Below are 26914 nucleotides of genomic sequence, written 5' to 3'. Positions count from 1 at the left end.
CTTCAGCAAAGGGCGCAGTTGGCGGCTGAGACAAGTAATCTGTTTTCGCAGGGCTGCTTTTAAATTGCTCTCTATTTTCCTCAGTTTTAAAATACTCAGTAGTTGCCTCTCATAGGATGTCATCATTTTGACTACTTCCTTTTTATCTCAGGTGGTGCTTCGTGCGAAATTCGCGGACCAGCAGAATCTTTCAGTGAGCCTGGACGACATCGTTCTACGACCAGAGCCTTGCGCACATCCGGTTGAATGTGATTTTGTTGACGGCCTCTGCGGCTACGTGAACAAGTTCCAAGGACATTTCCAGTGGCTCGTCGGATCAGGCCGACTTGAGGCACCCCAGATGCAGCCAGACTGGCCAAGCGGTCAAGGTATGACAGTCGCTGTTTTCTTCTAAAAAGCAATACCACGAGTGTTCTGGCGTTCCACTTTGCAAATTGCGAGGTAAGCCACAAGAGCAGGATTCAGCAACGGCCACAACTGATAACGCAAAGTGATACCTTGCCGGTGCTACAGCTGGCGAAATATGGAGCACTTCAACAAAACACAAACAGCGCACCAGCAACGACAGGCGGCCAAATGAAGAGATGAGAGTGCCTTCTGGCAGTAGGAAAACTGCAAGGGTGGCAGAACGCGAGATATTGATGGACAACAACGGTAAATACGAAGTGGTGCATACGGAGAGTTCCACCGGGAACGGACGTTGGAGGATGAAAACGGTGGGCACTGCCCGCGAATATAACACACTGTTTTATGTAGAACTCTTAGAGCTTTTTTTTTTTTTTTTGCCATTCACTGCGTTATATATTCCCGAATAAAAAAATATATTTAGGTGCCTTTTGCTCCCCTGAAGCCCACTGATGCAGCCATGTAGTACGAAGACATCTTTCCTCTCTCTCTCTCTCTCTCTCTCTCTCTCTCTCTCTATATATATATATATATATATATATATATATATATATATATATATATATATATATATATATATATATATATATACTTGCAACCTCTGCACTAACGCTATAGAGGAGCGCGCGAGAGACAGTTCGAAGCGCTTGTCGGGCTCTTACGAACACGGTTACCAGCCAATATTAACGGCAGCGGCGAAGAAAGCAGATTTCTGCTTCTTTTAGCAAGCTCAGAAATTACGAGTCAGAGACCAAAAACAGATAGAAAGCAGAACACAAGCGCTAACTTTCACAGAACGCTTTACTGGTGCATAGAGCGTTTATGAAGGTACAGCCGGCCAAATATTTAGCTAGCATGCGCGACGGCTGATTTTTTTTTGCACTCTTGCGCTTTGCGACGAAGCAAACTTGCAGAAATCTCAATATTAAGCAAGAGCTTTGTAAGCCTATGCTTAGATTTGATATTTTCACAACTTTGCTCCGTCATAAGGCGCGGGAGCGCGTAAAACGTGCCTATCACGCACGCCAGCTAAAGATTTGGCCGGCTGCACAATCAGTAGCAGGGGGGGATAACTTGAAGGCTTGTCAGACAGACGATGGGAAATCAGACCCATCGAAAGTGGAAACAAAACTATGCCAATTGCTATCAAAATTAAACCTAAAAACATGTAAGCACGTTTGAAAAGCTCGCACAGTGCCCTGCATCCTAGTAGGCAATGTCTTTTGTTGATTGTGATCAGGTTGCACTGCTTACACAATCTTCAATCCCAACTTTTTCCGTTGTAAACCAAGCTTCGAGGAATGCCTAGTGACAGCGAGAAATGAGATAAAATAACAAGCGAGATAATTGAAGCCTTTTCGAATAGAACAATTTGGGATTAAAAATTGCGGAAGCAGTCCATCCTTATCACTGTCAACAAAAGAAATTGCCTTCATGGATGCAGGGCACTATGCGAACTTGTGAAGCTTGCTTACATGTTTTGAGGTTTCCATTTGGTTACAATTCGTTTAGTTTTGTTTTTTGCTATCGAAGTGCCTGATTTCACATTGTCAGACTGATAATCCTTCATGTGGTATCCCTGCTGTAATACCACATGAAGCATTATCAGGCTGACAATGTGAAATCAGGCACCTCGATAACAAAAAAAACAAAACTAAATGAATTTTAACCAAATGGAAACCTCAAAACATGTAAGCAAGCTTCACAAGTTCGCACAGTGCCCTGCATCCAAGAAGTTAATTTCTTTTGTTGATAGTGATAAGGATGGACTGCTTCCGCAATTTTCAATCCCAAATTGTTCCATTCGAAAAGGCTTCAATTATCTCGCTTGTTATTTTATCTCATTGTGCGTTCACAAACGCTCTAAGTGCCAATAAAGCGTTAAGTAGAAGTTAGCGCTTGTGTTTTTTCTTAGCCCTGCTTTTTGCGCTGTAGAACCCCATACCAAAAGTACATTTTTCCATTTATAACCTAGCGCTGCTTCTCAGAACTAGAGTACTGATGTAGCATCCTCCTTTAAAACAGTTGACTACGTATGAAAACGGTATATTTTAAGTAATACTCTTCTGAACAAGAGCCTGTGAAAATTGACAGAAAATATGGCGGTGACTTCCGCGCCATTCTTGGGCAGCCTCAATATAGGAATAGCAAATTATATCTGCAGAACGGTCACGTTTTCCCATCTTTGAGGTGCAAAACCATTGAACACTCCTGGCGGCCAGCGAATGCTTATCAGACAAAAATTTATCAGCGACGGAGGCATCAAGGCACCCTAGCACCCATCAACTCGCCACAGGTGCTCATAATTTGTCTATGAATTCATTTATGCTTCATCTATTCAACCACCAATAAATGCGCCAAAAAAAGAATTGTGAGGAATTAAAACGCGCAGCAACACTCACTTCTGTGTGGACAGCTCAACTCTGCCCTGAAAGAACAGAGCAAGGTGGGAGCAAAACAGATGCCGCAGCGATAGGCTCCCGAATAATTTCGGTGAGCTTTGGTCCTTTAAGGGGCACTGAGATCTCAGAGTCCACGGGCGCCAAATTCGCCCAAGTGTTTTGTGATGTCGGTGCACATTGAAGGTCATGTGGTGCCATGATCTTGTTGCGAAAGTGTTTTCTTCATTGTCAGGCAAGTGAGGGAAATGAGAAATGGCAATGGCAACTGCAGGAGCCCATTTTGAACGCCCCCATGCTGTGCAGCCCGGCCGTAATTGTTAATGCAGAGACCCAAAGCTAAAACTCTCTGAAGTGTCCGCAGCGACTGTCTTAGAGATTTCAGTCGACAGACGGGGACAAAAGTATTTGAGCCTCGCATTCCGTAAACAAAGCCGTTAGCTCTATAATTAGCTAGCGGCTCGATACTACTCTTGTGGATGAGAAAGTCGAAATCCTGTTCCACTTCCACAAGTATGGTTCCCAGACGAAATCTAAGAATAGAGATATCGGCTTCGTTTACGGAGCACGCGGTTCAGAGATTTTTTTACTGGAATTTATTACCAGCCACCAGGGCTTGCGAGGTAATGAGGCCGCTTACTCACCGGGCTCCTCATCCCACCTCTTCTGGCTCGGAGACTAACCAGCCGCTGCTGCGATTCAGGGAAATAATAACGCATTATACCGGCAACCACCGCCTTTTCCCGGCCCCTGCAAAGGGGCTGAGCAACACGGAGGAGCGAACTTTAAGGCGCCTGCAAACAGGTACTCTACTCTGTCCTGCAATCTTAAAGCATTATGATCCAAACACGGATGGGCGATGCCCGCACTGTGGGGAGATCTGTGATATCTTCCACATGGTGTGGGCATGTACTCAAAATCCCCACCTCCCCCCTAACTCTACCCCTTCCCCAGAGACATGGGAGACTGCCCTCTTCAACTGCTCCTCGCTTGAGTCCCAAAGGGCTCTGGTGAAACGGGCGAGAGACGGGGCCTCGTCATGCGGTGTCCCGGACTAGGGACGCCGACCATGTAGCGGGGACACTCTGTGGCTCCCAAACTCTATTTCACTAAATAAAAGTTTTCTGCACCAACACACCCCAAGGGCAGGGTTAATTCTAAAGGACTGTTTGCTAAACGATTTGGAGCATCCTTTTGAAACAGAGCGCACCAAAAAGGACAGGACGCATAGAAAAAGGCAGGGTCACGGCGATCATGCCATCCGAGGTACTTAGTAACATCGCGTTTCTGTTTCGGCCTACGCGTCCTGCACGCCGTTGTTCTGTTCTACTTAAGAAAGCAAAAAAGAAAGGCTTAAATTGAACTGCTGGTTTTTGCTTTAAATTACGTCGTTTGTGAATACTTACGACACTTTTTATCCAGAGAATTGAAACTTTCCGAATATTTTCAATGGGCCCCAATATCGGCCATCCTTAATCAGTTAAACCAGCTTTCAGCCGAACCTTGCGCTGAATAAAAACAGGTAACAGCCAAACGCCGGGAAAAGAATCCCAGCCCCTAGCCAGTGATACCGTATGCTATTCTCTGGCTATGGGACGATATCGATACGAACAAAGTAATATTGGCTGCGCTGCACAGAACACAAAGGAGCACGATAACGAGTGGCATGTACTAAGTTTCTGCAAATACGTGTCTTCCACGTGCCGTGTGTGTGTCTTTTATGCGCACTGCAATCAATGTGAGCATTCAGCAACTTGCCAAGACCAGAATTTTGCTCAAAGAAGCAGGGAACGCAAGTCGTTCTTATGCTTACCTAAAGACGAAAACCAATGATATGTTATGGCTTTCCTGCAGTTCTGCCTTTACAACTAGGGTCGGGTACTAATATCTCAAATTCTGAGCTCACATATAGTTGGAACAGTTGCTAATAAATTTAAAACTGGGACCATCAAGTGCAAAGCTGGTTTTCTCCCTTTAGCGCATTCTTATTTAGTTTAAGACTAGGTCGAAATTCAAGCCCAGAAAATGTCAACCCCACAAGGAGTCGATCGTATTAGTCACCACCGCCAAAATATCCGTATATAGCTACGCGGCAGTCACTAGTGGAGGCCAACGGATGATGATATGTTCTCAAGTCCAGGAAAGTCGGGCATGTAATACGAGTAAATATACAGCGCGTGCCGGCCGTTCTGTGTATGCATGCACAGGGCCTATCGCACAAAAGCTTCTCCTTGTAGCAAACAGACTAGGGTAAAAACCGGAACCTGCTTAGCTTTCTGGAAGCCAACAGCCTCTACAGCCTACTTCAGCTTGCCAACAGCCTCATTCTGAGCCACATGGGAAGTTTTCGCAAATGAGAAAGAAAAAATACGCACCTACTCGCATTGCAACTATATCCTGTTTGCGAAAAGAAGCTGGAGAATTTATATAGTCTTCATTATTTCACGTTCCATTGACTACAATTTCACTCAAATGCGTAGCACTCGCGGTCCGGCTGCGCAGTCGTTAGGAAGTCTGGCTAGACGAGGAGTGATCGGCTATTAATGTACTTCCCGCGCTTTACCAGGTGCAATCTTCTTCTAATCTCCTAGGCACTCGATTAAGATTACTAAAGATTTCCAGCTATTCGCGCGGCTGTAATGCCGAATTCTCATCCTCCAAACGTTGGATTGTAGATGTACATATCCACGAGTGACAGTGCAGATCATAAAACCGAACCAGATCGTGGACTGTATCACTGATCGTTGATCAGATCACTGACCGTTGGCAATATATATTGCCGACGATCAATTTCTGACAATACAAAATCAGAAATTCTAATGCATCAACATACCATGCGAACTTTCTGATACAACAGCGAAATGTGCTTACTCCTTGATAGGATTCTAAAGCAAAGCTCAGGCGCAAGTAGTCATATGCACCTGCGTTCCCCATGGACCCGCACAAGATACATAAAATTCAGCTCCCCTTAATATTTTGTAATTACAGCTTCCTCCGCCGCTCACAAGCTCGTCCATGCAATTTGAGTGAGTGGGAGTTTCAAATTTGGCAGAAGAGAGGCGTTTCTGACCCTATATGCATTTGAAGGAGCTCAACCTCAGCCACTTAAGTGTACAGTTGCGCAGCGGTGTCTTGGGTTCCTCTCGTAAAATTAACTGCGCTTGAGCTGATTATCTGTGCAGAAATAAGTGCGAAATAAACTCTTTTAATGCGGCATTTAAAAGTCGGACCATCACGTTTTTTTTTATTTTTTTTACGCACAGGTCGTCTGGTACTTCATAATACTGTAACCATCCTCACGCGTTAGACCTTGTTTCAGTGGTGCAAGAACATTAGTTTAAAGACCAAAAGAGCAAGATTGAAATGAATTGTTTTGTACGTTCATTCTCTGCTACATTGCGAACTATTCGGGTGGATTTCATTAAAGAAATAAAAAAGGGATGTCACTTTGCGCGCCATATTTTGCACCGGTAAACAAACACAGGCACAATATTGTTTCTCAGCGACCGCTATCAGTATATGCCCGCAGAAAGGAAGCCAATAAAGAGAACTGAGCTTTTCTAGTTGCATATTTGCGTTGCGCACGTTCAACACATTATCGTGCAAGTGCTGGAGCACGTCACCTGGTGACAACATTCTAAGCCAAATAGGTCTGCTCCATGTTCTCAACAGATATTTAGCACTTATACTACCTAGGCAAATAAGAAAATCCGACACTGCATAGCGGCTATGTGCTTTTTTCTGTGTTTCATCTTCGTTCCAGTTGTATGGGACAATTTCATATCAGCTAGCTCTACTACACAGTCATTTGCCAGTTCACTATTTTACAAATCCCAGGTCGCCGATCTTCGTTCGCCTACCTGGACCTAACCACGGGAAAAGCGAGGAACGATATCAGCAAAGAGTCCAAGAACATCAAGACGGTGGGGCTGTTGAGTCCGCTCTTCCATATCACCGACGACAACACGGCTGTTACATTTGACTATTTCAGGAGTGGGCCAGGTGAGCCAAAATGTCCTTTGATCTCTCCGTGCATGCGTTTACGACAATTATTAGTAGCGTCAAATCGCCACCGTGTGTCGTGCTTCCGTAGTACAGGTGGTGATGACGATGAAGTAATTTAATGGTGCAACGCCGGCTTTGACGAAATAGCGCTGTGACGATGATGTAATGCAACTTAGTGGCGCAAAGCAGGCTTTGTTGAAAGAGCGCTGTGGCACAAGGTAGATTTTTTCATTACACAAAGTGGGGTCAAAGGCCCATTTCTGAGGCATTTCACCCCATAAAAACCGAGCACACGGCTAGGGGTAAGCTTGTACTCATTTTATCACTGGTGGGTATCTGGCGGCACTGGAGATGGAACCCCGGATCTCCTCCATGCGTGCTGTAGTACAAGCATATTCTATATTCTAAACCCATTCTGCTCGGCAAATGCGCGCGCCTATAGTCTGGTTGCTAGTCTTTGGCACTGTGTGTGAATCATTTCTGTCCTTGCTCGGTCCGCTGTTCAGTTAAATCTTCGCCATTTACCTTCTGTTCTGTGCATCAATCACCCCCAGTGGGCGGATGTGGCTATACCACCATATTAGGCTGCCTATTAATCGGATTCTGCACCATTTCACATAATAAATGCGGAATGAAAAAAATTGTTTGCACCTCAATGGTTAATAACTGCATCCTATGCGGCAGCAGATATTCCCAAAGAAAGAAAAATCGCAAAGATTTGCTGCTTTAATAACGCATATCAGAATAGGAACGTACAGGAGTGCAAATGTTTCCGACGGTAAAAAAAAAATGCCAAACTAATCGGTGTGGATGTGATAGGCGAAAGTTTTATTCATGGGAATCGTCGTCACAAAAATACTCGCGGTTTTCTGACACACAGATTTATCATAAAGAAAGATGGCCCTGCGCACGTCTACATTTTCGTAAAAAAGCAAATGGCTATGAATGCCTTTGACGTGCTGAAGCAACGCAATAGGCTGTATGGCTCGCCGCAGTTGTGGAGAAGCTTTCAATGAATTTCGATACAATGGGTTTTCCTAATGTGTGCTGAAAGCTTAGCACTCAATTATTTTTTACGATGCAGGCTTGACTGAAATGCGACAACTGTGCCTAGAATCCAATCGCCAAACTTTCGTTTAGCTGTAAACCGCCATAGACACTGATCCATCGCACGTGCTAGTACAACCGGGCGCAGAAAACATTCAGCATGAAGCAAACACCGGGATCTGAGACGCACACACAGTTGGACGAAGAACGAATCCAGCGCTGGCAGAAATGCACTTTGCCAATATAATAGTGAACAGGCAGCTTACCAGGCATGCAATGGAAGCGCGATTTGTGACTTCTAGGCGTGATTTTTCGACGTGATCTCATTATTAAGGACAATTAGCTCAGCGGACACGTATTAGCGTGTCCGTTCTCTGGTTTACCTTACACCTCTCTCTCTCCTGCACGCGCACGGTGGCAGCGGCAAGGTAAAATGATGTCAATGCGCGTGCGTAGCGGCCGTCCGGTAATCCGGTTTACATCTACTTTAGTAGGTTTCTGCCGTGCGAAATCTCTATTACCAGGCTGACATACCCTACCTCGAAAGGCACACGAACTCCGATTATATTAGCTAATTCGAAAACGACAGGCAACTCGCACTGGGCCAGTTAGATTATGAAGTCATCCTGAGAAATAGGAAGCTTTTTATTGAAGATAACTTGCAAAGGCATTTGTCATTTGGTGAACTTAGTTCATGAAATGACGAGTACGAGGTTAGTAACAGTAATGAAGCAGAAATTTGAAAATATTGCACTTTTCCTCTGGCCAGCCTGAAAATACTAGTCGCAGCAATATCGGCGATTATGAGGTTTTTGCAGAATCACATTTCCTTCGACATCTATTGGCTGCAGCGGCCATGTTCGCTTAAAAGTAAAAAAAAGTTTTCCGCGCCGCAACGGCATTGAGGTCATCAAATCATAAAGCATAACAACAACTTGTTCCAGCCTGCTCCTAGGTAACATATTCTAAACTTGGACAGTTCAGTGCTCGTTGAATCGGTCCAGGAGAGTGGCTCCTTGGAAATGACGGTGATCGCATTCTGCGACTGGCGTAACACTTGAATTAGTTTGCGGCTGTGCCTCGTACACTAAGTGGTATAAGCAGTGTTGTTCCAGGATTCAAGCTTCATGCTTCAATGTTCGGAAAGGTATGTCCTAAAATCAATATTTCTTTAAAAGTGAAAACGACGCTACGCTCCCTTCCTTCCTTTTGAGGCTAAATGATTACGGAATTCCGACTGGGCCGACCTTACGAAACCTCGAAACTACGGAATTCCGCTATTAAGATATCTAAAAAAGTAGTCCAGCCCTTAAGTCAAGTGACCTGGGTAGATTCTTGAATCTGTAAGAATTTTACATTGAGTGCATGATATAAAAGAAGTGAGCTCGAAATATTGGCCCTGTGTTGATTTTAATCTAGATTCATATATTATATTCCACTATAGTTAGACCACACGTCACAAGTTTAATCTTCAAGGTATAGGTTGAGGCACTCCCCTGAATAAGCAGAGCAAGTGAGTGCCGTAGTCCATGCTGCACTAAAACGCACAAATATAGTTGTTATTTGCGTCTCACTGGAATTAATTTCCTAAAGTTATCAGTATAACCTCTTGTTCTAAGGAACCATGTTGTTTACAGTGTACGCTGGGGGTACAGTTGGTCAAACATATCTGATCGAAAAGTGCAGCTTTAAAATTGACACCAAGTAGAAAATACGAGGGCACGATGGATTCTATATCACCCGCACGGTCTGTCCTCTCGTCGACTTTTCTGCATGGTGTTTTAAAGCTGCCTTCTTTGTTACAATACTAAGGCATGTTGCTTACATCGGTGACATTGATTTCGTACACAAAGCACATTCTTCATCTTTCACTTATTCTTGGGCCAGAGAGTGGCATTCTAGAGATCATTATTAGCTGGCTTTTCTAAAAGCAAGCTAGTAGTACAATAAAGGTCTTGTACCACTAGCTGGTTTTTAAGAAGCAAGTAGATTATTGCTCCTATTGGGGCAGCACATAAAAATAGATACGTTGAGGATTCAGTCGTATGAGACTTTTTCCGTAAATCCAGTCCATTGGCACCCGAGAGAAAGACAAACGTCTACCTTTTCAAGATAGCACTTCTTTTTTATCGTCAAGTACGCTATCTCAGAGTACGTATAGATGAAATAAAAAAAGGTAAATTTACCTGTTTTGCCTACAAAAATGGCTGTGGCGGCACAAAGGACTGAAATGGCGACATTTGTGTGGCAGATACCTCACGTGGAGATTGGTATTCTTTTTACACCTTCGCAGATATAACCTCGGCAAACCTGTCCGTCGCCTGCTACGGCGATAGTGCAAAGCGCGTTGTGCAGCTGGCTCGCCAGTTGGACGGAGTAACGGACTGGGCGACTGTGAACGTGGCGCTTAAGCGAGGCACCAACTGCCAGCTAGCGGTGTGGGTGGCACGAGGTGACGGAGCAAAAGGAGCGATGGCCATCTCAGCAGTCCAAGTAACGACATCGAAGCCAGGTATTGGGATATTCACGCAGAGCTTTCAGCCTGGAAACTGGGAGCGACAGCGATGCTACTGCTTACCAAGTAGCACTAATGTGCCTAAGTGGACATTCGGCACTCCGTTCTGATGCGAACGGCGTATTTTCAGCTGAGCGCTTTGTGCATTCTAGCGGCACCGAGAGACTGTTTAAGCACGGCCTCCACATGTTTGCCAGTTGAAATTTTACCGCAGTGTAGCGTTTCACAAATGTGGGTACATTTAAAGCGTATCAATCGGTGTCAGTGATCTATCGTCCTGCAGCAAACCACTGCGGGGAATGTTTATAATGTACACCAGAAGGTGCTGCGTTCGTGCTACAAAAGGCTTTGTGGTAGTGAGTGATTGGACACTGACGTTAAAAAAAATCTCTTCCCTTTGTTTTGCAAATTCAAAATACAACGTACTTACTACATCGTACAAGAGTGCAAGCAGAAAATTTCATCGAACAGTAAACTTTGCATTACCTCAAGCAGTGTTAAGGTTTTTCGAGGTTGCATACTACGCGAATAAAAAGAATCAAACGGATCTCATTTGAAAAGCTGCGTCATCAGACGATATAAACAAAACGTGAATAACAATTTCAAAGAATCCGCGGAAGAGATGTGGAAAGAGGGTAGGATTGTTCATAACACAAAACAAAATAAAAAAGGGTTGAGGTGGACCCTCAGTCGCCTAGCCAACGTTTCGACAAGTCCTCTTTGTCGGAACGTTGGTGAGCGCACTCACGCTCCTCCTCTGCACTTGTTCACGTAGTTTTGTGTCCTAATTTGCGTACGCGCAATTAGAGAGCAGAATCGTTGGTATGCTAACGACTAGCATCCCCAGTCACCTCTATTCCCGTCGTCGCCTGCATGAGTTCCAGATGCCTCATTTATCACCATCATGCACACAACAAGCCCAGCTCTGCACAGTCGTCACCACCATGAGTTTCCACCGCCTAAAGGAACAGTTATGAGCAGGCACAGCATAGCGCAGCTTTCCTGATCGCAGTAAAACGTTTCATTCCGTGTAAAAATCATTCTTTGGCACTCTTTCAACTATGACAGAGAAGCAGAAATCCGGCCAATATAGTAAAACAGCGCCTTTGTAACGTTTATGCGCGATAACTTTCAGACGTGTATTCAAGCATACACCGATCAGCCCATTACTACCTTGTTTCGATTTATATATTCGTATATTCAGTAGTGGAAAAAGGACTCAAAATGCGTCCCTTAACTTCCTCTCGCTCTAGCGTTGTTGTTAAAACTCAATATTTGGTTGTAAGAACACACGTCTGTTGTTCGTTAGTTATTTCATGCGACTGTGCTAGAATGAAAAACTACCAAATCCGAAAACCTTGCGAAATAAGGTCTATCATGTTGCTACGTATCTCGTGCTCAGTCTTTTGTGTTACATTCGACTCATCCTTTATTGCTACTCAAATATATCTTTTATTGTCGCCAGCCTAGGTTTTATCCTTGGTACCTCTTTTGAGTTTTACATAGATCGTCCTCCTCCTTGTCATAGTGCTTGCTCAGTTTTTTTTTTAGCTACAACTGTCACTGCATGTTTCGCAGAATCCCAGTCACGCGCCTGCGGTGGAACTGAAAATGTCAGGACTTGTTCAATCTTGACACATTCCTTAATATCAAAGGCGGCATGGTGGCAGCTGAGGGATTTATGCTCTGACACGAGTGCCAAGAATGATAGCAGCTGCAGCGCTTTCTTTGGCATCCAATAAAATGCGTCATACTAGTAAAGTGAATGTATTGATGAAGAAGGCAATATGTATAGTGTTTCAGCTACCATTTAACTTTTAGTGCTGCCATTTGTTAGGCTGTGGACTTTGAGTGGTGTGACGATCATTCCGAGTTTTCTGTGTGGGAATGTGATATAAAAGTTTTTTTTTTTTTCAGACGTTAAACCTCTACCGGCCTCGGATTCTCCAAGTGAGTACTATATGTTTTAAAGGCGTTTGCGCGTCGCGTTATGGTCAGTACTAAACACCCATCTCTGAGAACGCGTCAGAAATCGTTACAACAAAACGCCAAAAAAGACTAAGATGAAAAGAAAGAACGCACGACAGCGCTCCTCGTTTGCCTTTGTTTCGTTTCATCTTTGTGTTTTTGCGCTCTTTGTTACAATGGATCACTACCAACTTACGCAACTCGTCTACGTCAGTATTCATTAAATGCCAAAGAGGTGGGATTCCGCTTCCATCCTTAATTACGAGATGGCACTAATCTTGGTCCCAACACCAGTATCAATATCGGCAATAATGAGTTCGCCTACTGAAAGAACTATGTTATTTCTATTTATCCAACCACAATGACCTCGCTTACAATCCATTAGCGGCAATGCATCTAAAGTACTGTGGTGCTGCCTGCATTGATATATTCCTCTCGCTGCCTTCAATTTCAGCTCGGTGCACATTCGAAGAGGGAACCATGTGCGGCTGGAAACCGACTGATGTGTCAGTTAAGTGGGCGCTCAACGATCCGTCCAAGAAGATCCCCGACTTCCCTCGGTTCGACCACACTGTGAAGGCATACAGAGGTGAGTGTAGTCATGTGCTTCAGGAAATCCTGTTCCGCATGTGAAATGTTTTAGTGCGTTCTCAGTAGTCAGACGGCAGAAATGCTATAAGTTCTGATAGTCTCTAAAGAGAACAAAAAAAATAGCAACCACAGGGTACAATCGCCAGCCTCGATTTGTCTTTCATTTGGCTAAAAAGAAGAAAAATATAAAGTGAAAACTTAATCTTGAGTGGAAGGTTGCTATTCGCCGACGAGGGAACTACACCTAAAACTGAACCCGCTTAAACACAGATGCTATATGTAACGACCATTCACATTACATTCTACAAAAAAAAAACTGTGCTTTGATTTTCCGGATAAAAAAAAACAAACACAAGTACCGTTTGCAACACCAAACTCGCATCACTCTTGGTCGCGGCCGCGGAGTCGACTATAGATGACGTTTATATTTCACCTCATGCTAACATATTTTTCATCCTCTGCAAGCACCCGAGAGTCATCAGTGAGATGTCACCGGGGGCGTGCGTCTGGCGACGTCGGCTAAGCTGCGAATTTAGCCGAAAATCGCAGCACAATTAGAAGTTCGCTAAGGGAATTCTGAGCATGTCTTTTTACTGACGGAACTCAATCTACACGCTCCGAGCAGTCTTAGAAACTTCGAATTATTTCCTCGGCTGCAAATTTTCCTATTGAATCGAATTAAACGTCACCCCCCCCCCCCCCACACACACACACACTTCTTTTTAGCGCACAGAGTAGGAAGAGTAAACCAACGCGTGGAGTGCTTTTCAGCCAGTGGCGGGGCGGCTTGCCGCTCTGTCATCGGTGGAGTAATACGTAGTAATACACAGAGTGATTCTCGAATATATGTGGGTTGCTCGTAAAGATCACATGAAGAAGTACACATCCATGGATGCCGCGGGATTGCAAAACTGGGCAGCGGGACAGACACGTTAGGTCCGGGAAAGAGGAACTGTGTTCACCGGCACACCGTAAGGAAAGAAGCAAGACGTGCGCTTTCGCCTGAGCAGGAGGTGGGGTGCATCGCCCCGCGGCAGCCGACTAGCGGGAAACATAGTCCGGTTGCTTTGTGCTTGTGTTTTCCGTGACATGTTTTCTGAAACACAAATATGTAGTGTTCTTATCAAACTAGTACTCACGTCGTTTAAAAAAAAAGCAATGAAAATTACTTTGGCTGTCTTCACGGTTTCACTTGTCAATCGCAAGATGTGAGGTTGAGTCTAGCGAAAGCAAAAAGTCCTCTCGTGTTTTTGCTTCGCTGGGCTTAATTTGTGGCTACGTTTTCAGCAACAGTAACTATTTAATCCTGGGAACACCCGAAAAAGAAAATAAAATTGAAAAAGAAGTTTGTCAAAGGGCTCTTTAGTGCACATAAAAATATGCGGCCTTCGTTATCCCCCAAAATGCCTTAGCAGAAGTGGCTCGAGAAATTGGACACATGCTAGGGCCCACCACGCATTCCAAAAAATGTCATGCTGGGTTCTGTTTGTTCAGTAACGTATAACAAAGCGTATAATTAACGTACACCTGTGGGTAAGCACAGGCGTATGCAATACGCTATGTTGTACGCTATGAGGGTGGGGGGGGGGGGGCAGGGGCAATATTTTCATACTTTGAGATGTTCAGAAACAGCAAATTCAGATTACAAATAAGAAAGTTTGAACCTTCGCTAGTGATTTCAAGTGCAGTTTTGGTCGAGAACTGTTATATCCTCTTAAGTGTTCGAACTATGCTCCTAGGGTATCAATTATATACACTGATTGCTGCACTATGAATTAAAAATTAGTTTCTGCGTGTATTTTGTATTTCTAACATGATGTGCTTCGATAAACTATTTCTCACACATGAGCATGCTTTACATTTGTTTACATTTGGCCTTGTGTACGAGGATTTGCTACTCTAAAGAAAACCGTCCACAGGCTTGGACGGAGCACCCGAAGGGGTTCTGATTACGGATAGGAGGTTAACAACGGCATCTGAAATTGGATGACAGGCTGAGAAGATTGCATTCAGGTCATAGCTCAGCAGTGTGCCGGCCCCTACCTTCAATGGCATATCAGGGTCGCGAAATTCGAAGTTTTGAGTTAGACAATCATTAAGGCTGTGTTCATTTCTAGTGTGAGCACCTTTTTGTGTGCGTGTGCTAGTTTCGGTGGCTGTTGCGCCCGCTCTGTAAAGGTGTTTTTTACGCACCTTAGAACGACAGCGCCTGATGAGTCGACAGTGGGAAGGCGAACGCCCCTTTGCACTGATGAGCCCTGTTACAAAGGAGTAAATGGAAAACAAATTAATGGGTGTCAGTGAGGCTGGGAATTTTCATTTGCGATTCTTTTCGCTATTCTTTTAGCTTTTTCTTATAAGCTGGTGATGGGAAAGTCTCCAAAGGACTGCCAACCTACTTATTCTAGTGTGCTGCGACTATGAACTATCTTGCTGCTACTGTTAAAGGACATATGTGGAGAGGCTGATTTGAGTCGAATTTCTACATGTGCACTTCTAGAAGTTATGCCAACGTTACTACTTCCTGTTCGCTTTTAGGGCACTTTCTTTACGCCTCCAACAACGGAAACGATTTCGTGATAGCCAGCATTGAAAGTCCCGTGCTGGACGTCAACGCAACCGATGGCGCCTGCCTGAGCCTCTGGCTCTTCACGGTCCACGCAAGGCATAACAAGTAAGTACCAAGAAAAGATCGGGTGCGAGAAGTGAAAAGAAAGAGAAATCACAAAGGCCAAAACAGTTTGTTACACCGATGAAGCAGAGATGTGTGCACACTGTAGCTGCACTACGTAAAATGGATGTCTGGGACCGAATCCAGTAAGCTATTCCTTTTAAAATGGCCATTTTGCGTCCATCTTGGTCACTCAGATATACCCAAGGCTTCCAAGTGTGCGTGGAAAGGACTCCAACATTGGGTTGAAGGCGACTGGGCCTCACTAGTTGGCAGCATATTGAAGCCAATGGGCAGGCGTGGTCGCCTGCTTTTAACTGAGCGCTGCGATGCATGCCATCATTGGCTGCATATCGTAGTCAATACCAACCATTGTGACGTCCGGTCGCCAAGAACCCAATGGCCGGGTTAATTCCCACACACGCTTCAAAGCCGCGGGTATATCTGAGTGACGAATGACAGACGACCGGTCGCGCGCGAAATGTCCAGTTTGAAAACGACAACTTATAGAATACGGCCCTTGGTCATAGAAAATTTCTTCAGGAAGAGATATTTACAACAAAACTCTTCCTTTAAGAATACCAACTTACATGTGAAGTCCTAATTAAGCATGTTTAGTTCACTTAGGAAATTCAATTTTGCGATGTCTCGATTTAGCTAGGGCCGCTTGAACCTGCATCTAGCGTGGTCTACATAAAACAAGCGATTGTCATTGCTATACATGGGGCACACAGCAAATGTTTACAGAGCAACAGGGCATCGCAACGCTGGCGCCTTGAGAGAGTGCCGACTGCGAAGAAATCTGCTTGTAGATTTTATCTCGGTGGCCGGAACTATTCAATACTATAGAAATGCGCCACAGAAGCACAAAATGGCGGTGAAGGATGTGCCTAAGTTTGGAAGTTAGATATATGTGCGCACGCAAGCTCATATTCACAACTAGAATAGCGGAAGAAGTGACTGAACATTTCTAAGTGTCCAAAAATTTTGATTACAAAGCTGAGGGTCATTCACCTGTCCGAAATTAACGACAAGCCCCTGCATCATGTATTAGCACAGGCAAAATCTCTGATGCTCTCTAAATCATAGGACGCACGACAAACCATGCTTTACAGAGTGTTTCGTTAAAGTCTGTGTGATTTCCGCGCGACAAATCGACCAGTGTTAGAGGCAGCCACAAACATGCTCTGCCTGAATAACTCAACCCGTAAATCTATTATGCTGACGCATGGTTTAATGATTGACAGGCAATGAAGTGCAGAACTCAAAAGAAACAGATTTGGGTAAGCTTCCTTCTTTCTGAAAGTGTAGATGTTGTCGTCTTTATTTGCTCTTTTATACGAAATCCTCGCTCGTAGCAGCCTGCAGCTATAGACTTCGCTATCTTGGGCTGTCGTTACTGATCAGCCCGTGTATCACTGACTGGGGCCTTGCATTCATTCTTACCGATAAATATTCATAACCACGCGTTAGTAGCACCCATGCGAATCGGCCTCGCTAAGTAATATCAGTTGCGTAGTTCTTTTCGTATATTACAGCTAGGGCACATTAAAGACCCATCTTGAAGTTGTTTCGCATGTGCCGTCAAATGAGCGCTTCATATGAACAGGACTGATTAAAGCCTCCGCTCTGTGAGCTGTACAATAATACGTTGGAACACCAGCTGCCTTTCAAAGCTGTGTTTCACCTAAGAATACCAGAAAATTTGTAAAAGAGGCTTTAGAGCTAGAAGCGCTCTTTTCTCGACATAACATTATCAGCGGTGAAGTGCACAATAATGCAGCTAGAACGTCCTAACTAGCAGTCTCGTTAATTAATACTGAATAATTAGCATTGGAAGCCTCATCTGAAAAAATGTGTCGTTCATAAAACTCGCTGATTGGTTGTAAGAATTAACGTCGTAGAACGGATAATTCTGGACTGGCTGCATGGAAATACCGTAACGAAAGCAGACAATTGCCACTGGCTGAAGGGAAGTGAGGTCACCAGGCCGGAAGTGACGCCATTTTTGGTGAATGTGTCAACAGCTTCCAATGCTATCTCATTGCCAACACGTACTTATCTAGGTGCTCCTGTGAGTTCTTTTAAACTATCAGTATTAGGCGCTTTAGTTATTGATAGGCTTGCAGCGTACCGCAAGCAATATTCGTACGAAGTCATAGATTCGAAAACGGCATTCCGGTCGCTGCTGCATCCCAGAGTTTTAGGCCCCCACACTGCCGAAACCGCAACCGCGTTACCAGGAAGAGCGCCAGCCACGCCCACGGGCACGTGTCACTTATCGACGTGCCCATCACACGCTATCTGCTCTCTGATCGCTCCAAATCGGTCACTGGGAAAGGAGCATGTAGGCGTGGCCGACCCCCTTCCTGGCTATTTGGTTTAGCTTTTCCACGTGTACGGCCGCAGGATTTCTTGCGCTGCCGCCGCAACAGAATGACTTTGTCGAAACTCTAAAAACGTATATGATTATTGCTTACGGTGGGCTACAAGCATCCTAATAAAATAAATAAGAAATCTTACAGTATTAATAAATGTCAACTATTCAACCAGCCTGTTAATGGTGGTGTTCAGATGCATAACACTGCTGATAAATCTGTGCGAAAAAAGCATTCTTGTAACTAAGCAACTTGTTTTTTAAACTTGTTGACTGTCTTACGCGAAGCACCCTGTATTAAAAGCACGCAGAACAAAAAAAGGCCTTCGTGGAACGTCAGGAGTACCAAAGGGGAAGTAGACCTATAGTAGATTTTTGTAAAAACGCTCACAGCCGTTGTATTATTTTGCCAGGACGAATGAAGAACCGTAAACCAACAATCATATTTGGCAAAGTGTTACCTATACCACCGCTGAAAACGCAGGGCTATTTGGCATGCCTCTTTCAGTTTAATGGGTAAGGTACAGCAGCCGAAGTTATAATAAAAGAAAAGAAATTAGAATATGTTCACTCTGTGTGACATTTGTCTTCAGAATAATGGTTTATGCCTAACGAAATGTGTGCCGTAGCTTTGCCGTGTTCGCAGACGGAAAAGCCATATTCCACACCAACGCTCGCTCCAGCCACCGTTGGGAACACGTGTTGGTCGACTTCAGAAGGAGCACGAAAAAGTTCAAGGTGCGTGTTAAACGTAATTTGGTGATTCTTCAGTTCTTTGTGGTATACAAAAAAAAGTTTCACCGAGAGTCTTTAAATACAACTTATCCGTCTCTATTTTTCTCTCACTTCATAGTCATAGGCTATTGCCTATAATTAATGTTGACAGCCAGCAATGAATGTTGTTCACTACCTCTGGTATCAAAGTCGAGGGCTACCAAAGACAGAAAACGAGAGCAAGGGCTGTATTCTATAAGGTGTCTATTTGCCGTTGCCGTATTTCGCGTGCAGTTGTTCCCATTCAGTGGTCACACAGATATGCCCGCTGCTTTCGAGTGTCCGGGACAAGCCACCAGGCCATTGAGTCGTTGGCGACCATACCTCACCATTGGCCGCAATCGGATGCAATATGCAGCTATAGTGGTGAGGTGCATCACGTCCTCTGTTAACAGCAGGTGACCGTACCGAACAACTGGCTGCCAATTGCTGAGATATGCAGCCAGTGGTGAGATCCGATTACCAACCACCCAATGGCTGGGTCGCTTGCCACAGACGCTTGAAAGAAACGGGTATATCTAAACGACCACTGACAGGTGGACATAAATGGAGCGAAAAGGACAACAAAAAATCAATGCCTTATAGAATTATAGAACGCCTTATAGGTCTTGTGTCAGGCTGAAGCCTGTCGGTGCAGAAATGCAGTGTGGTGGCATTTGGCGCGCGATTCTGCGATGCTTCACAGAACTCTCTGATTTTCAAGAGCGCTCCGCCATGTTCCTCCACTTTCGCTCATCACGCGGAAATCCTTGAGCTGTTATAAAACTCTACACGTGTTATAGACGACGTTTTAAACAGAGTCCATTTTAAGCCACCATTTGAAGAAAACACCAAGTGGCGATTCTGTTGCTAATGGATTTAGCATTTGGGCTGTTCATTTAAAATTTTATCGTCTTTTTATTTTAAGTGCAGAAAACGCGAAAGACGTTAACGAAAAAAAAAACGAAATCACAGGACGAGCGCTTGTCCAGAGTTGCCTCAGCTTTCGTCCACGCCTTTCGAGCTGTCGCCATTAAAATGTGCCACCAACACAACTCCCCTCTTTTTAGCTATAGTGTTTATTCTCTTTTTTTTTAATACCAATCAACTATCAGTTTGAAACGCAAAAACGAATGATAACTTAAGTATGAAACGCACACCATCAAATCGGGATCCTCACTGGTCTCTGCAAATGCGCAGTTGCGTATTCGCAGTCTCGTGGGCATGATCTGAGGCTTATTTGTCATGTCAGCATTGTTTAGTTTTGTACATTGGTACTTCAACTGTTTGGACGATTGTGCGCTTTGCTCTCTTCACTGCTGCAGAACATCCCCCAAGGGGTTTTCTATGGAGTTAAAATTCGCTGTGTCGCACAGTTGTACAGCATTGTCAATCCATAGAAGACACATCTGAAGGGTTAGCATATAATATAACGTCCTTATTGAGCTCACATGTAGCTTAGATGAAGGATAGCAACATTAAGGAGCAAGCTAGAAGAAAAAAAAACTGCAATATAGATTGCGCTGATTTCAATTTCGTGCAATTTATAGTGCTGCCTTCTGTCGACTATTTAGGGGGCGCTTAACGGCATGTTTTAGTACACAACAGATGGCACAGCATCCTTGTAGAAACACACAGATAGGCCGAGCATACAATGCGAACCAGAGCGCGGAAACTGCGAGGTGGATGGGAGGAATGCACAGCGCTATTAAAAAAAAATCGGAATTGAATGGGACAGCAAAGTAGATGTCACAAAATAATTCAAGCTGCGTCCTAAAGCTAAATATTGGGACTGGCAAAAAGTTCTGGTGTCCTAAACAGTTGCGAAGCTTTCTTTGGTGTATCCGCAACCTTTTCTTGGATTAGAATCATTGTGTTCAGCCTTGTGCTGGCTGTTCAGACGTTGCCGATGTTAAATTCTCCCTCCAGAAGCCTTGATTAACTTTTCTAGTTTCATTTAAGCCTATATAGAAAGGAATTACATTCTGCGATTTCTTTTTCATTCGTCCTGGTCTTTGTAGAACCTGGATTAGTCGGCTGTCGGAAAATGCAGGTTTGCGCTGCATAACGCTAACCTGGAAACTATTGCTATTCACTGCGCCGACTTAGCATGCAAGATCTCATCTTTATATTGCGCAACATCGCCATCTTGCCATTCGTTTATTCGTCACTATTGTACGGATGAGAACTACACCTGGGCAAGTAATTGCACTCTCTATGCTCCATCAGCATGAAACGCGACAACGCTACGCTCAATAGGAATAGCGGCGACTGTTCGGTACATTAATTACTTTGGGCCTATGAAAAAGAAATAAAAACACCACATTATCACGAGGGCACCTCGTTGACCTAAACTGCGGTGAGGCGAAAACCTTAAGGGCGGTGTTGCTGCTTCTGTTACTGATGTGTGGTTTTGATGTTAAGCTTCGCCTTTAAGAGTGGAACGCAACAGCGTCTTGCAACACTGCCAGGGAGCCCATAGAACGCCAACACCCTTTCTGCTCAGCACCTTCCTCGTCCGTAAATTGGTTCTTGAGGAAAAGAAATGTATCTGTCTCGCATATCTCAGTGGACACGTGAACCTCGCCGTAATTGAAAGGAGGAATATGGGAGTGAACGAAGACACCGTATTCACTAGACACGCCTCTGTTCATTCCAAATCATCGAGCTGGCATGGCAGAGTTAGCGTGCTCGTCTCGCACTCCGGAGACCCTGGTTCGATTCCCCAACTCGACCAATTTCCTACCCGTTTTTATTTATCTGTCTGGTCTGACTAGAAAGGTTAATTAGGCTAATTGGTTAATTAACTAGACTCAATTCCACGTACTTGGAGCATCACTATACCATCCATTTAATTGGTTTCATGGCCAGCCAAAGCACAATTGACCCCGTTTGAAATTCGCGCACTACAACGTCGCGACCATATCGACCAATTCAAAAGCGTGGCATTTCAGTCGACAACTCCTGCTTACAACGATGAGGCCTTACAGGCTGCCGCCTTAATATTTCTGCCCACACTGCGCCGCCCAATGACAGTTGCTACAGTGGGCATCTCCACTTTGAGGCGCCCAAAAAAAGCAGGTGGTTGAAAATTATTTCTACCTTTAGGTGCATATTGGCAAAGCATGTCGCCTAGGTACATGAATAGTAATATCTTACTGATGCTGCCTTCAAATCTACGGCATCGAAAATCCAGGCAACACCAAATGAAATGCTGCTGAAATTTTAATACACAATTTTAAATCCGGATTATGTACTTTATTTGGTCGAAAAAACACCGACGAAATGCTTGATGGAGAAATATCCGGCACAAGACTGGCTTACGCAACATTTAGGAGGGGTAGGGGACATTCGCAAAATACACCACTCCTGATCGTGTCACCATCCCAGTGTTCATTATGGGATGATCTAAAGTATCGAGGAATTTGAAAAATGTTAGTCCCTCAGAAAGTTATCCCAGATATTTACGGCTGCTCATCCCAGATATGTTTTCTCTCTAAGTCTGATGGAATACCCTAGATGGTTTACTAAGTGAAGTATTGAGGAATTTATGCGTACGAAGCGCGGCATGTTAAAGGGGCTGTGAAAGAGAGTCTCAGCAAAGATACGATATTCCTAGGATGCTAAAGGACGCAGCGTCACAAATATCCTCCTGAAAAAAACGTTTATGCGTTTTGTGGAAGCTAAGTGACTTGTAGTTAAAATCTGAATTTCTGCGTCTTCAGGCCCGATCAGCCTTCCCTTCATCTAAGACATGGTCGCTTTCAATAAATGTTTTCATCATCATCATCCTCTCGTCAATTTTGGACGCTGAAATGTCGGTCCGCCGGCTTCACGCACTCGGACCCTCCGCCGACCGCCGACGCGCGTGGGAATTCCCCAGGGGGTGGAGCCAACACCTCCTAAACTGGTTTGGCGTCGACGGCGCTGGTGCGACGAACCAATGATGGCATTCTGCTGCTGACGTAAAGAGCGCTACATGACGCAGTGCGCTCAGATTTGGGTGAAATCTCGGCACCGCTGGTCGCCGTGTGGCGCGGAAGCGGGGGTTCGTAAAATTGTATTGCAAATTATAGGCTCGCTTTTGAGGTACGCGACATGAACGCTCGGTGGCCTGTACTCTACACAATGCAAGCATTTTATAGCCAACCTGCAGCACCCTTTTTCAGGGACCCTTTAAGTACCAGAATTTCAGGTGGTCTCGATAGAACTGGAAGAAGATTGCGCTGATGAATAAAAGCGAAAACTCAGAAATATTGATGTAGCTTGTGCCCGTTTCCTTCTCTACTTGCGCCCTTGTTAGGTGTCTCATTTTGTAAAAATCAACAAGCTAGAGCACTTCATTGCGGTAATGACCTTCAGTATATCCATTCCTGGCATTGCGACTTGACACTACAGACGGTATTCATGTGTCCTCACGGGGATTGGTTTGTGGGTGTAGGCTGCGGTGTAGGCCAGCGGGCTGCCGGAATAGGCGGACCACCCAAGGCTCTAGTAATTGCCATTGTGTAAATAGAGTTTTCAATCAATCAATCAATCAATCAATCAATCAATCAATCAGTCACCAGCATCACCTAAACGCCATATTGCTGAGCATGAGTGGCACCCCTTCCGCCATTGTCATGACAAGTATCGGATATTAGTGTGGCCACACGCGCTGATTCAAGCCAAATTTCAACATGTTCAAAAATATTTTTTTCATAGTTTATTTCTTGTCTTAGTCATAGTGGGCTGCGATTGACAGCACAGTAATTAGTGTTCGCGGGAATGAGAGAACAAAGGAAGAAAGACGTGCCGCAGTGCAGAGTTCGGGAGTAACTTCGACCGTATGGAGACCTTTAACGTGCAGTGTCATCGTACAACACACGGGCATCTTAGCGTTCCGCCTCCACTGAAACGCGGCCACCGCAACCGGGTCCCAACCCGGGAACTCCGGCTAAGTAGCCGAGCGCTCTATCCACTGAGCAACAGCGGCGGGTGCAGGCCAGTGCAATTACGTTGCAGCGCACTTACAATCACTTACAGCAAAGAATACAGCACCGCGAAGTGGTGGGATCGTAGTCTAATGAAAATTTCCAGAAGGAAAAGCTCAGCCATCGAACCGCCTGATATTTATGCGCACCTATTACTCAGAACCGAAGCCAAAAGTTCTTATGTACTTCTAAATTACCATTTCTAGATCCTTATACAAGCGTTCTTCGCACGCGGGCTGGTTGCGCTGGATGACATACAACTGGACTCTGGACGTTGCCCACCGAGAGGTAAGAAAAATATGGTTTTATATTTTCCAGCCGTAATGAGCTGGTGCATCGTGATGCAAATGGAAATATAGAATAGAAGATTCCACACCAGTGGAGATAAAAATGTTTGTAGAGAAGCATAGAACACTGAACTAGTAGCACTTTCACTCTAAGTACGTGAAACATTTTGTCAAAAATAGAGAGAACTCCGCGTACACTTTCGGAGGGGTCACAGGACCAATCGGTGTCATTCCTGTCCAAACGCTCTTCATTCCAGGGTTCTGGCTCACAGTTTGAGGTCAATAGCCTTCCTTATCCTCGGGACCTATTGGATGATTAAGCTAATAAGACCACAACAGGATTCTACTGGTTTCAGTATCCACCTCTCGTGTGGGAGTTTCAGGGTTCGATCCCAAATTCAACTAGGACCCGCCTTTGATAAAGTGCACACAAGCTTACCCCTGGCTTCGTGCTTGGCTTCTATGGGGTTGAATGCTTAGAAAATGGGTCTCTGACACCACATTGGGTAAAGAAAAATATCTCAGGACAAGACGCTCTTTGGCCACAGGTGCCCTTGCTCAATTACGATACAACATTTTCATCATCGATGCTAAGCCAGTAATGCCGCACGAAAGCAAATGCGGTATTCGCGTTACTGCTATTAACACTTTCTTCTGCCAGCCGTGACCGCCTCAACCCCGCAGACCTCTTTATTTTTTATCCCTGACTAAGTATCTTGCGGGCCCTGCTAAGCGGGCATCTCTTGGAATCCAGTCGGCTAAGCTTAACAACCATCTCATTACGTGCCCTGCCGGAGTCAAGTTCTTTTTGATTTCGACTCGGATGCCATAACCTGCATTTGTTCTCTAAGCTATTCTGCTATCTTCCTCTCTCCAAACGTTACACCAGTCATTTCCCTTCTGTACTCCTATCGAGATACTTTTTTTCCGACTCGGTCTTTCACCCATCAGTCCTAGCGGCAATGCGGCAGCACGGTATGCAGCTTAGCAGCCACAACCTCTCGGAAGAACTTCGTGTGCCTTTTGGGCGCTGTAGTGCCTCAGAGATCCGCGATGCTGAAGCTGTTGCACAACGCTTAAGAGGCGTTCTTGTTTTTGGGGATAGGAGCTATTCCACGTATTACCTTTCTCTGAAGATTACAGGTCTCGCGCTGAGCTACTGTCATCACTATAATAGAGGATGGCAAACAACACCCTCGATGTCAGGCATAGGGCATCGTTTTTCACTCCCGCGATCATAGCAGTATCTTGTTGATTAAGGCTAACCGTGGCACTGTGAAGTACGTCTGTCTAGCTCTGCGCACCATACCAAATGGATGCGTTTTCCTGCAATCTTCACGGGAGTTACACTGTCATAGCCTACGATACTTGCGTTATGCCATGTAATTATTAATCCAAATATTTTACGCCTTTTAACAATCAGATTTCTGCGGTTGGGAGGAGGGCTCCCCGTGCTTGGCAGTACCAGGTGCGGGCAGCTTCAGCTCTTGGAAACCGCTCCGTGCAGCTCTTCTGGGGATTCCGGATCACACTATGAAGAACCTGGAGGGTGAGTGCTGATTGTTAGACTACGCGCTTAGCAGGATACTTAGGGTGCCCCAAACGAAAGTGCTGCTCTTTTATTTTAGAGATATTTAACATGCTTTCTGTTTCCTGCGTTTTTGTCCTCGTATTAATAGGTTTATGTCTAGGTCTCTCGCCGCGGGGACAACTGTTTTCTTTTTTTTGCATGTCTTATACTCTTCTGCAACAGCAATGTAGTGTAATTTATTCTCAGGCCCGTCTATGACATCACTCTATTGAATAACAGAACGCTAAACTTGCAGATAAGGACTTCAAAGATCTTCAACGATACCTGAGCAATATCTGATTGAATAATTTGGCCAAGAGATGCTTCTATGACCCCACAGCCTGCAATACAAAACTGTACACTACAATAGTCTCTAACTGCTATGAGTGAAGAAAACCATCGCATTAATCACCTGGGCTACTGCCACAAACTTATGCGCTTAGGCACAAGAGGTTGATTCGCTGATATAATTTTCTACTGACAGTCTTCCGCATTTCCCGCAGGGCGCTACTTGTACCTCAACACAACTGGAGTAGAATCGCACCACCCTGTTTCCAGAGTGTTCATGCAGACACGGCCTCCCACTGACGCCACCTGCGTCACTTTTTGGTGGAGCGGGCGTGGCGCTAGAAGCCAGCTGAACGTGTACATGTAAGTTCACCAATGATCGATGGAACATTCACTGCATTTTAATTACTAATGCGAAAGCGTTATGTGGCTCTTCGCAAACGAAACCCGCAGCCGTTGACAAGCAGCTGTCGCCGAAGACTCCCAGTGATGTCACGCCTGTGCTGAACGACCTCAGCAGTAGGCCGTAAGAGTGACGTCTAGAGCAAAGAAAAAGGAAGTTTCTTCTGAAGGTGTAGTTAATTCATCCCAGGGCCTTTAGATTGCGACACGAGAACGCAACTAATAGGCTGCAAAACTGCGTTGCTTCCAGGCGAATAAAGTTAACCCCAGTGTATTCGTTACCTTACAACTATATGCTAATGAGTAGGTGCGTCAATAAAAAAAAAGAAATAATTAACAAACTCCGAAACACAGCTCATGGTGAGACAATGGTTTCACATTCAAAGCCGATAAGTAGATTTAAGTGCCCTCCTAAATTTTTGCTCACTTTTGGGACCGGAAATAAGAAATAGATAATCAAGTTCGACGGGTGTTTATAGTGTTCGAACGCAAAGGATTTCTATTCAAAGGCACTCTATCCTGTAACATAACGAGTTTGTACCGTATATAGGTGTGTAACGGTGGTGCTTTTTTTGGAATTTCGGACAGTTTAGCCCTTAACCTAAAGGGATATTTATAGCGCAACTTTAACATGACGCGGTAGCTTAGTGGTTATGGCGGTCA

The 26914-nt window shown here is 44.7% G+C and overlaps 1 protein-coding gene across 1 annotated transcript in view; it reads left to right on the top strand.

Annotated features, from left to right (window-relative positions):
• The window catches only part of LOC149370515 (MAM and LDL-receptor class A domain-containing protein 1-like), a 196959-nt gene that overhangs the window by 81553 nt on the left and 88492 nt on the right, over positions 1–26914 (top strand). Inside the window, exons 24-33 of the mRNA XM_089577902.1 lie at positions 152–368; positions 6642–6806; positions 10150–10368; positions 12289–12321; positions 12794–12928; positions 15469–15604; positions 18608–18716; positions 23911–23992; positions 25415–25540; positions 26065–26212. Of these exons, the coding sequence (XP_089434028.1) occupies positions 152–368; positions 6642–6806; positions 10150–10368; positions 12289–12321; positions 12794–12928; positions 15469–15604; positions 18608–18716; positions 23911–23992; positions 25415–25540; positions 26065–26212 (1370 nt within the window). The remainder of the gene's footprint in view (positions 1–151; positions 369–6641; positions 6807–10149; positions 10369–12288; positions 12322–12793; positions 12929–15468; positions 15605–18607; positions 18717–23910; positions 23993–25414; positions 25541–26064; positions 26213–26914) is intronic.

Source organism: Amblyomma mixtum, chromosome 1 (assembly GCF_055824585.1).
Source record: "Amblyomma mixtum isolate Tamu chromosome 1, ASM5582458v1, whole genome shotgun sequence".
NCBI classification, from domain to species: domain Eukaryota; kingdom Metazoa; phylum Arthropoda; class Arachnida; order Ixodida; family Ixodidae; genus Amblyomma; species Amblyomma mixtum.
Note: the sequence above shows the minus strand (reverse complement) of the source record. Positions and strands in the feature narration are given on the sequence as shown.